General features: G+C 48.1%; 1 protein-coding gene across 1 annotated transcript; it reads right to left on the bottom strand.

The window, feature by feature from the left end:
- Positions 1-245: 245 nt before the first annotated feature.
- On the bottom strand, positions 246-11980 carry LOC105493091 (StAR related lipid transfer domain containing 5). Its single transcript, XM_011760515.3, has 6 exons — positions 11836-11980; positions 11121-11170; positions 10628-10760; positions 7562-7679; positions 6633-6726; positions 246-1662 (listed from the first exon to the last, which is right to left on the bottom strand). Exons 1-6 carry the CDS (start codon positions 11932-11934, stop codon positions 1515-1517), a joined length of 642 nt encoding a protein of 213 aa, XP_011758817.1. The 5' UTR covers positions 11935-11980; the 3' UTR covers positions 246-1514.
- Between the last annotated feature and the right edge of the window lie 63 nt (positions 11981-12043).

Below are 12043 nucleotides of genomic sequence, written 5' to 3'. Positions count from 1 at the left end.
ACTCGGTAAGCACTTAATGAATGAATGAATTCTAAGTCAATCCAAGAGCCTGATGATTTCTTGAAAAGGGTGTTAGCTAAAAGATCTTAAGGCATGATTGTGGAATCTGTAGTTGCAATAGAACACAGAAAGAGGAAGCTTTCTGCCCCCTTAACACTGAGCTGTCGTGTTTTAAAGCTTGCTCACATCTTGGCACATTGAAGAGACAGTCACCCCAGGACTCAAAAATAGGGAAGTAACAGTAACACAGGGGAAATGTTTTCTATTTGGAGGAGCAAAGGCTGAGAACACTGTGAAGACATCCTGCACGCGCAATAGTAACCTGGGTAAATGCAACGTGAAGGGATTTTAGTCAGACACACGCGGTCTTTCTTACAAGGAAGGTGGCGGGGGTGCAGATAAGGTTGCTAGAGAATGTTAGAGGATCCCTCTCTGGATCGGAGATAGGGAAAGAAACTTGCATGGCTGCTGCGGCCCCTTCCAGGTGGCAAGGCTGTGCTCACTGGTTCTGATGATGTGCCTGGGTGGACATGGCCCCTGTGGGTTTGTGCAGTCTTGCAGCAGGATCTGGAGGGGAGATTCCAGCCAGGGCTGCTAGAGGGAGGCATGCTCGTCTATCTTTCCTGATGGCAGGATGGCCTGGCCAGGGCCTGGAAGACAGACACCTCCTGCCTCCACCTCAGTAAGAAGACAAGGAAAGGCAAATGCTCAGGGGAAAGAAAAAGAAGGTTCTTCTCCCCAGAGTTCCCCATGCAGACGTGAGTACATGCTCAGTTCAGAATCACTGCCAAGAACTCATCCCTAATGCTGCAGATTTGGGCTGGAACAGATTCACACTGCCTGGTTTCATTGAGGGCATGGAAGTCCACCACGAGGGGATAAAGAGAGAAAAACAAATTCATCAAATGGAAGATACATTGAAAGTGTTTTTCCTTAATGGTTATCCCATTTTTAAACCATTATTTTCCAAGTTGACATCTTTTTTAAGGAAAAAAACTCTTTTGTGGCAGTAAAGCCATATACAAGGTCTGTATCAGAAAAATACATTTGAGGGTCTGCAGCGCAGGACTGAGGGAGCTGTAGATGATTAAAAGGCAACAGGGCCTGGTTTTCAGTGGCGATGATGATTCTCTATGACAGTCAGGGAAACGCGGTCTCTGAGAGTGATGGGCACATAAAGGCTTGGGGCCAGAGTGCATCACACGGTGTCCAGCCCGAGTCCCTGTCAGATGGTTAGAGGCCTGGGTCTACCCTGCCAGGAGAGGCATGTTTGGGTAACAGGCAGATGGAGTTTAGAGCACATGAATGGCTCATCGCATGCCAACCCTGAGTGGGGCAGGAGGCAGGAAGGGTGGGCTGCCGCCTCTGGTTGGCATTCTCAGAGATGTGTAGTCCGTCAGCTTGTTCCAAAGAGTGAACACAGGCCTCCGCATGCTCCCGGGCTCCTTGGTATCCCAACAGCTGGAGCTCCTCGATGAGTCATGGGAGTTCTTTGCCAAGAAGTAACGATGGCATTACTCATGGAATTGCTTCACTGCTTTCTGAAGGTTGGCATAAAACCGGGTCATGCTGCGGGGGAAGAAGGAGTCCACCACGTTCTGTGGGAGGTAACCGCTGAGGTCGGTATGGAAGAATGTGACCAGGTTGGTCTTGGTGGGTTCCCTGTAAAGGCAACAGCAGAGCTGTGTTACGATCTACAGCAGAGATGCTGGGGATGAGCACCAGGCAGGTGAGCAGAGCCCAGCCCAGTGGAAATGGCCATGATACAGTGATTGCGTCTCATCCCTTGCTGTGCCCTCTACCCAGGGGTCCTCTCTGGACCTGCTCATTTTCAGGATGGAGTCTCGTCCCGTCAGGGATGCATTCCACAGCCTCTCCAAGCCTCCAGGGAGGGAGAAGTCCCTACTCCCAGTCCAAAAAGGCAGTACCTTGCCGCCTGATTCACTCAGCAAATACTTTCGGAGAACTCACTTTGTGCCAGGCCCTGAGAGGAACGAAGAGATGCTGCCCTTCACTATTTAGGGTCTGCAACCTCCTGGGGGTTCCTGGGACCCTTTCAAGGGGTCTGCAACGTTAACATTATTTTCATAACAACACTAACGCGTGATTCGCCTTCTCTCACGTGCATATGGTGGAGTTTTCTGGAGGTTACATGATGTGTGATATTGCATGCAGAAGCAGGTATGAGCTTCTGTTAAGCTGACATGAAAGAGATGAGCAAAAATGGAAAAATGCCACTCTTTTCACGGTATTTTTTGTTTCTAAAAAAAATACAGTTTTTAAAAATAAAGTTATTTAACATGTAGTGAATTTTTATGTTAAAATATTTTTAACATTTCTCAAATTTCCCAGTTACAATTTCAAATACATCAAATAATGATAGCTATAACCTCCATGAACAAAGGCCCTATGAAGCCCTCAAATATATTTAAGGGTATAATAAAGCCTGATGCCAAAATTTTGAGAACCGCTATTTAGAGAACTGGCGAATAATTTGAGCACTTATGAAGGGATTTTGGCCGGGGAGGGGGGGGGGCAGAAGCTCAGAGGACGGCAGGTGGCACAGATGCAGACTGGAAGTCCAGAATCAAAGGGGCACACAACGTGGAGACGGAACACAACTTGGTAGGGACATGAAGCAATCTTCACTGTGACAAACTTCTCAACGGCCAGGACAACAAAGGTAGTATGGGCTTTGTGGAGCTCATTTGGCATTTTATTTGAATGCAACTGTCCACAGCCTCAGCCTCACCAGGAACCCCAGGTAGCTCTATGCCTGCCCATGAGATGTTTCCTGACATCATGCAGGCTACAGGTTTGGAACTGGAGACCTTTTAGAATCCCACTCCTCAGGGCCAAGCACGGTGGCTCACACCTGTAATCCTAGCACTTTGGGAGGTCGAAGCGGTTGTATCACCTGAGGTCAGGAGTTCGAGACCAATCTGGACAACATGGTGAAACCCCATCTCTACTAAACATACACAAATTAGCCGGGCATGGTGGTGGGTGCCTGTAATCCCCGCTACTCGGGAGGCTGAGGCAGGAGAATCGCTTGAACCTGGGAGGTGGATGTTGCAGTGACCTGAGATTGCACCATTTTGCACTCCAGCCTGAGTGACAACAGCAAAACTCCATCTCAAAAAAAAAAAAAAAAAAATCTCACTCCCCAAGTCATATAGAAGGACAACGGGCCTGGAGCAGGATGGGGGCCAACAGATCCATAAGACGGGAGAGCATGTGCTCCTCTGCGCTGTGGCTTTTCTCCTCTGCTTGTGCCCTGCTTCCCCAAAGAGGGTGAACTCCAGGGGACAGGGACTTCCTTCCATATCAAAGCCTTAGCATCATCCACATTCCACCTTTCCCTCACCCACCAACCCCTGTCCATCCCGCCTTTGCTAGGGCCTTCTCTCTCATCCCTGCTCCTCCTCCCACTGGGCCTCCTCTGGCTCCCATCACCTCTCAGCAGCATCCTCTTTAGAAACATGAACAGGTGAGTGAGAAATGAGACTCCATGATCATGTCTCCCTCTGGGTGAGGACTGGGCTTTGTGGTGGGTGGAACATGGGAGAGGCCGTGTGGGATGGGACAAACTCTTCCTCACAGTGGCCTTGGTGAGTGGTAGCTCTTGTATGTACACCATTATGTGACAACAACAACAGAAAGGGCAACAGGGGGCACAGAGGAGTTGTGGGTCACCCAGTCTCCCCTCAGAAAAGGCTGGGATGAAGGCATCCACTATGGTTGCTAGAAGGATTTAATGAGAGTAGGCGTGAAGCACACTTAGCACCAGCAAGTGCTCCAGAAATGATACTGTAATGCTGCCTTGACCACAAATACAGGTTCCTCCACCTCGAGAACACATTTCCCCCATCCCCCACAGTCACTTGCAGCTCAACCACCACTACCTCTGGCCTCAACACCACCTCACCCCTGATGAGTCCTCTTGCCCTCTTGCTCACAGCCTCTTGCTCAAGAGAGCAAGAGGAGAGAGAAGGCCCTAGCAAAGCTGGGATGGGCAGAGGTTGGTGGGTGAGGGAGAGGGTGCAGTGCAGATGATGCTAAGGCTTTGAGATGGAAGGAAGTCCCTGTCCCTTGGAGTTCACCCTCTTTGGGGAAGCAGGGCATCACAGCAGTTAAGACTGAAGTCAGGGCATGTCCTGCTCAGGCCTCCCCAGTGGCTTCCCATTTTATTCAGAGGAAAGTCCCCAACAGGCTGTGGGCCCTGCTACCTCATGGGCCGAATGTCCTAGCCGCTCCCCTTGCTAACACAACACCTCCCTCTGTGCTGTTCCTCAGAGGCGCTGCTTTTGCGCTGGCTCCTGCTCCTACTTCTGAGACTTTGCATCTGCTCATACCCCTGCCAGAATGCTCACTCCACCAACATGCCCAAGACTCCCTGCATTTGTGCTTTGTTCAAATGTCTTATTAGGGAAACCCCCTAGACGACCCACTCACACCTTTCCCTGGCACCTTTATCTGGGTTTAGTTTTCCCCAAGGCACTTAACATCTGATACTTACTAAAGCATCCATGAGACAGAACTACTTACATTTGTGTTTAGTCTGTCTCCTCCTGCCTTCATTGGAATCTAAGTTCTAAGAGGAGAGATACTCTAGCTGTTTTGAGACATGAGTATCTGCGTTAAGAGCCCAGATTCTGGAGCCAGATGGCCAGAATGAGACTGTGGCTCTCTTACTTGCTGGCTATGTGACCTTGGATAAGTTACTAAACCTCTCTGTGCACCCACCATTCTTATCTTAAAAATCAGGATCACAACAATGCCTTAGGGTGTTATAAAAATAGTTAATTTATACAAAGTGCTTAGAATAGTGGCTGACACAGTAGTGCTGTCTAAATGTTTGCAGCTGCTGCTGCTGCTATTAATGCCAGCTGAATCTAGCGTCCAGAATAGGCCTATCTTCACAGAATAATAAGAGAATAATCATTGTCACAGATTTCAGATCCACAGCCTCATGAGAATAACTGCACAGAGCAGGCTCTGGAAGAAAGTTTTACTGAGAACACATGATGTTTTTAATCAAGTAGACAGGAGTTGGAAGAGTCAACATTTGAATTAAAACCCTCATATAGGCAGGGTTTTGTGGGACTCCAACCAACCTATCAGCAAAATCCATGCAATTGGGCCAGGCGTAGTGACTCATGCCTGTAATCACAGCACTCTGGGAGGCCAAGACGGGGGGATCATTTGAGGTCAGGAGCTCGAGACCAGCCTGGACAACATGGTGAAACCCCCGCTCTACTAAAAATACAAAAATTAGCCAGGCATGGTGGCAGGCACCTGTAATCTCAGCTATTTGGGAGGCTGAGGCAGGAGAATTGCTTGAGCCTGGGAGGCAGAGGTTGCCAAGAGTGAGCTAAGACTGCACCGCTGCACTCTGGCTTGGGTGACAGCCAAACTCTGTCTCAAAAATAAAATAAAATAAAATAAAATCCACGTGATACCTTTGCTATGGGCATGATACTACCCATTATATTGTGCATTCCACCAAAAAGAAGACAGCAATGGGATTCAGCCCCTGAGAAGAAATGACTCTGCCTCTTATTCTGAAAACTCCTCTCTGTCAGACCCGGCACCATTGAAAGGTGAGTCCTAGCATCTGACTACTAGGTGGGAGAGGACAAGGAAATGAGTCCAGGCCAGGGCATCTAGGGCACCTATATATTGAGAGAACTGAAACTAAGCACAGGTGTGTATGTTTGTGTGTGGCAGAGCACAGCTGTGCTATTTTCAAACTCAAAATTGTGTTACATCTAAGAAAAGTCTTCATGTGATGTCTGAAAAGCCAGCTTAGCAAAGAGGGTAACATAAAGGTGCTAGGTCTGGGCTTGGTATAATCCCATGACGCCGAGGCCCACCTCCTGGGACAATGTGGTAGAAGCACGGACCCCTTCCCTCCAGGCATCTGTGTGGAGACTGCAGGGAACACTGCGACACACCTGCAAGGTGCAGTTTCTTTTGCTGTCAACTTGCATGATTCCCAGGATCAATGAGGGACAGGTAATTCATTACACAGAAATTTCCTGGCAAGAGCCTGGCCATGACCTGTGGCAAATGGGAATAGAGAGTCCCCGGGGTCAATTCTGAGGCTGACTTACAGTGTGGTCTCAGAACTGCCCTTTAGGCCTGAGTTCCGCCACATTCCTTGCCGAGGAGAGATGATCACTGAGTGAAATGTGGGGTGGGGACTGCTATCTTCAAAGCTGCTCCTGTCTGGCAGAGGGTATTCAGGGAGGACTCGGAGCACAGACCCTGCCCTGCCAACCTCCTAGCCTTTGAGTCAGAACACATCACTGAATCTCCCCAAACCTCAGTTTCCTCATTTGCTAAATGGACCATGACATTTGTTTAGCCTGGAGGCTGCAGGGAAAATTTCCTGCATCACAAATAAGAGTAACGCCTCCCCTCAATTCTTGCCCATGTGCCAGGTACTCTCAGGAGGTTCTGCTTACGCAGATGTGTGTGAAAGTATTTTGTATCGTCACAATCTAAACAGCTGTAAGGCATTTTTCTTCTTTTGAATCATAGTCAAAGTGCCCCTTTTCAGAGAAGGTCCACAGGGAAGGCACGGTTAGGTCTGAGCCATGTACCTCAATGCAGGAAATTATCCTTACCCTGGAAGAGGTTCACAGAAGCAACCACAAGGATGGTTAAATCCTCTCACAAAACCTGGCTTCGGGGGACACAAGGGGTGTTCCACATGGGTGGCTGGAAGACAGTGCAGAATGTCAGTGAGTTACAACTTCAGACGGTCAGGCCACCGCCACTGGGATGCCATAGAACACACAGACCGGACTACCTGCAGCCCTGGAGTCTGTGACGGACTCCTGCCCTTTGGCGTGAGGTCCCCCTACTTCCACCCTACTGCCCCTTACACTCACACATACAAATACACTCTTACATGCGTGTACACAAACTCACACACATGCACACACACTTGCACTCACACACACTCATCTGCATTCACGCATAAACACGCACATAGCTTTCCCAAGCTTGTCAAGAATATTAGAGAAAAGAACATTCTAGAACACAAGGTTTGGGAGTGGGAGGAGGCACATGCCTCTCTCAAATCCCAGCCAGGAGAGGCATGGATGCATCCAACTCTCTCATGTAGAAGAATTGGAGGAATGGCAGGGGCTGTGCAGAGGCAGGAGCCCTGCTCCTCACTGGACATTAAGGGAGTGGACAGCACCCAAACTCTCAAGAAGACATGGCCATGGATTTTTCACACAAGTTTTTTGCCACCCAACTAACCTACGTGTCTACAGCAAACACCATGAGCTTCGGCAGGAAAAAAAAAAAAAAAGGGAGGCACTGGCAAAACCGTGACTTAAACATAGAATTACTGGTATGTGGACTCTCTTGCCTCAGACCCCCATGGCCCTGAATCCCCTCAAACCCAACCAGATGAGGTAGGGGACTCAGAGTGTGAGTTTCTGGTGATTTCTGGTTGCTTGGCTCTCCTTAAGGAACTGTGAGATGCAGAAGAGAAAGCCCAGCATTGTAGGAAGGCATGGCAGCTCCTCTGGGCATCACTCACCGTTGGAACTGATGGTCCCATCCTCATATCTCTTGACTAGCACCAAGTCCACAAAATCTCTGGGAGAAATGAGCTTCATGGCAGCTGAGGGGGTGGAGGTTCTGCTTACACACAGGGTCTGCCAAACCAAAGAAGCATGTAGCTGTGACTGCTGGCCGGACATCTTCTCCCAACTCCCACTCCATCCCTCAAGGTCTGGGAGAGGTACCAGGACTGACAGTAGGGTGGCACTACAAACAGTAAGATCCAGAGCAAATCTTCCCAGGAACCGGGTGTCATGGAAATACACCCAGTTTGTAAGATGAGGGCTGTGACACAGGCTGCCCACAGCTATCTAGCTGCAGACCAGTGCCATGCTGAAGTCATGTCTCACAGTGACCATAAGAGGTACCATTTATTGAGCACCTAGTAAGAGCCTGGCTGGACAAAGCTCTCAGTTGTCCCTTACCTTTAGAAACAGGTATCATTAATCCCTACTACAGGTGAGGAAACTGACACTTGGAGAGACTAAGGAACTCAGCACGAAGCTCATGGTGGAGATGGGATGTGAACAGGACCAGAGCTAGGGAGAGGGAAGAAAGGCCACTCTTTTTTAGGGCTGACCCTGCACTTGCTCAGCCTCCTATGTTGTGCCTGGGGCAACTCTTTGGTTTACCCTAGTCCCAGCCCCAGGAGGGAATACCTTGAACCTCACTCAATCTCAGCATATCCCAGTAGTCCACACTCCCATTTTATAAACCAAGGATGCTGGGCTTTCTCCCATTCATCCCATCCTGCAAGAGAGCGGGGCCCAGGCTCTCTCAGGGTCACAATGGAGAACTACAGGCCAGGTCTGCGATGGAACAGTCCTAGGGAGAAGTCTCAGGGGAGGTGAGTGGGGCTGGTAAAGGTCTCCATCTCTTTGTCTTTCCCCTCAGGTATTAAGACTTGGGGCACCACGTGTTGCTGAGAAACTTTTCAGCAGGGACACTTTTGGCCTCAGGAAATTAATCTTCAAATGGGCGTGAGATGCCTGGGGGCACTTGAGCACTTTGCAATGGGTGCAATGAGGATGAATTTCCAGATGACTCTACTCCATGTTTTCTTCATCCCTTAACGACCTGCCTGGGAACAGGCTGCACCTGCACACAAGGTCTCCTTTCCCATTTGAAGAAAAGCACAGCATATGCCCATTCATCTAGAATCATCCTATCATGAATTGTCCCAGTGTGTAAAATCCTCCAGGGTGGCAAAGGGACAATTAGGAGTGCTGGCTGCAATATGTAATCAAGGTAGTATACACTGGTGTTAGAATTTCATGTTTTTCCCTTTCTTAAACACATTCCAAAACTTGGTGTTAAAAACAAGGCAATTTTGTCATTTCTAAATTCTGGTATTCTGTAACAGTAATGGCAGAAGTGATGAAAAATTTGAAAAAAAATTATACTGCTTCCACCTCTGATGATTGCCCCCAGGGGCATCATTCCTGAGGTATAGTGTCTGGAAACCAAGATGAGGAGAACTTTGGAAAGAAATTTTGAAGACAGCAGCAGCGCATGTCATAAATGCGACAAACTCATGGCATGGCCCTGTATCCTATCCATCCATCCACCTATCTATCCATCATCTATTTTAGAATTAGGATATTTGAGAGTTGCCAAAAGCATGCTGAAAAATGCCAGTCTGCAAGGAAAAGCCCTTTCTCCATATTTTCATTGTTTCACTAAATGATAAAGAGCTACCACTTGGTAATTCTCCACTTTTTTGTAAACCTGAGCTCACCAGTAGCCTGTGCTTCCCCTCTACTTTGCAGTTGTCTATTGAAAAGTTTGTATCTTTTCATGGACTTATGAGTTAATTAGAGAGCTCCCATTCATCTCAGCTAAAGATGCAAAATGTTTTACTTGTCACATTTAATATTTCTTTATCAGAATTTATAATATAATCATGTTATTTTAATGAATTACACTTGTACCTCAATCCAATTTAAAAAAAAAACAATTAGTCTTGGCCAGGTGTGGTGGCTCACATCTGTAATCCCAGCACTTTGGGGGGCCGAGATGGGGGTATCATGAGGTCAAGAGATCAAGACCATCCTGGCTAACATGGTGAAACCCCGTCTCTACCAAAAATACAAAAATTAGCTGGGCATGGTGGCGTGCCCCTGTAGTCCCAGCTACTCGGGATGAGGCAGAATTGCTTGAACCCGGGAGGCGGAGGCTGCAGTGAGCCCACATCGTACCACTGCACTCCAGCTTGGCGACAGAGTGAGACTCTGTCTCAAAAAAAAAAAAAAAAAAAAAAATTAGTCTCATGATTGCAGGAAATATATGATTAAAAAAATTTCCATTTCTATGCATATTTATGATGCAAGATGATGACTTCCAAGAACAACCATGTATTAAATTAGGATAAAATTCAGAGGGCTACATGGAATGGAAATTTGAGTTCTAGGAAAACAGTTACATACAATTTCTGACTATTTAATAAACTTTGTTCATGTATTTTAAATAAAAATTTATATATTATTTAGATACATCTAAAAGAATGTCATTGCTTTGTTCAAAACTGATATTTACATGTCGAAAATGATACACTTTGCAACTTATAAAAATTTAGTTGTCAACTAAATGTTATTAATAGATGTCAACTGGATGTGTAAGGATGATGCATAATTTCCCAAAAATCTGTTGGAAGCATGTAAGCAAAAAGCGTGAAGACCCTCATACCAGAGGGTAACTGGGGTCATGCAGGTACATGGGGCTGCTACTGGCCCAGGCTTCAGGGAAGTGGGTGCGAGGGGCTGAGGGTCCTGTGTCGCCTAGTGCAGCAGCCCCACACAAGGAACAGGTATGCTACCCCCAGAGACTCTGTTTGGGGCTTCTCTGCCTATCTGAATCATGACGTTTCCCACCAGGAAACTGGGCTGAGGCTGGCCTCCAATGCTGCAAGCAGTGGGCAGCCTGTGTTTGCAGGACATATTCCCCTGACAAAAGGTATCACGGACCCCTTCCAGAAGAAATGGGAGGGAGTTACTATAGCAGGGCCCAGACACTATCTAGAGATAACATGCTTGGGAAGATTTACATCAGTGATGCTTTGGATAATTTCAAAACCGGTCACATTCTCATCCCACTTCACTCGTAGGCCTCCAACGGCTGGCTTCACACAGTCCCACACCTCCTCTGGTGTCCCATATACAATGCCTTCTCCTCGGTACCTGGAGCACAAAAAGGAATTTGACCCCAATGCATCAATCAAATTTGTTTATCTTGTGATTGTATCTAAGGACTAGAAGGTGAACCATGCCATGTCTGTCACTACTCTTTTGGGACAGGCTTGCAGAGAAGGGGCTGAAACTTACTAGCCCCACCTCCCTTCAGGCCTGCAGAAATGGACAGTGAGCTTTCACAAGAATACAGTTTGCTGAAAATGATTTCATTAAAAACAGTAAGGCTTTTCTGGAGGACAATTGATTACGGGTTGTAGGGTTGATCTGAATATTTTAAAAGGCAAACCCATAAAGATACCAGGAAGGGTGCGGCACCTCTGGTAAGCTTTGAACAAGGCATGCACTTACAGGTTCCCTGGAAACTCCACAGATGGCCTCCAGGAAACTGAAACTCCATTCTGTCAAAAGGCACAGAACCATAGAATTTTAGAGCTAGAAGGTCTCTGGTCACCTGGCTTAATCCCCTGTTTTACAGAAGAGGGGTCAGAGGCCTCAAGAGATACGACTCTCCAAGGCTGTGCAACCCATACGTGGAAAAGCTGGGACTAGTCTTGGGCAAAGCTGTCCCCACAGCAGAATGTGATGAAGAAAAAGATCTCAACTGGCTGACTCCAAGAGCCGTGGGTGGTTTTCAAATTATCTAAAAGCCACCATGCATTCTGTTTCCTTGGGCAACCCAGGGCTACTTGTTAAAAGTCAGAAGTGTCAAGCAAAACTACCCCCATGCTACCCTCTGGCAACGACAAAGAGAGGGGTTCACGCTGTAATGAACAGAGTAAAGGCTTTAGAGGCTGGTGTTAGGGTTCCAGTCCTAAACAGCATTCAACAGCCAGGTGACCTTGGGTAAGTCACTGAGTGAAAGGAACAGATACCACCTTAAGTCATTGTAAGTATAACAGGCCCAATCTTTTTTTAAAACAATCCCCATTGGAATCCCTCTCAATCGGGTCCAGGGGATTGGGGTGCAGAAAACAACGGGGAGAGGAGTGGCTTGGGGGCTCCTGGGGACCCGGGCTCCACGAAGCGGTCTCCGGGACGCCTTCCCGCCCAGCTCCTCACTCACGCCTTCCCGGCAAATCTTCCAGCCTGCTGTGTCCCGCCGGTACCGGAGCACCTTCTCGGCCACAGCCTCGCTCGTCTGGGCTGCCAGCGTCGGGTCCATTGCGCCGCGGGGTCGCTGGTGTTTTGAGCCGCGGCGCTGGATCCGGAGTGCCTAAAAGCTGGAGCTCTGGGAGGAGCTCGTAGCCCCGCCTCTTTCCCCGCCCCCGCGC

This window comes from Macaca nemestrina, chromosome 7 (genome assembly GCF_043159975.1).
Source record: "Macaca nemestrina isolate mMacNem1 chromosome 7, mMacNem.hap1, whole genome shotgun sequence".
Lineage (NCBI taxonomy): Eukaryota > Metazoa > Chordata > Mammalia > Primates > Cercopithecidae > Macaca > Macaca nemestrina.
Note: the sequence above shows the minus strand (reverse complement) of the source record. Positions and strands in the feature narration are given on the sequence as shown.

Bases quoted from the DNA above. Each gene is read 5' to 3' on its own strand.
- LOC105493091 (XM_011760515.3), bottom strand. From the start codon at position 11,934: ATGGACCCGACGCTGGCAGCCCAGACGAGCGAGGCTGTGGCCGAGAAG. The intron at 6,727-7,561 runs GTGAGTGATGCC...ACTGTCTTCCAG, and splicing joins TGGGACCATCAGTTCCAACG to CCACCCATGTGGAACACCCC. The intron at 1,663-6,632 runs GTAAGGATAATT...TTGCCTTTACAG, and splicing joins TTCTGTGAACCTCTTCCAGG to GGAACCCACCAAGACCAACC.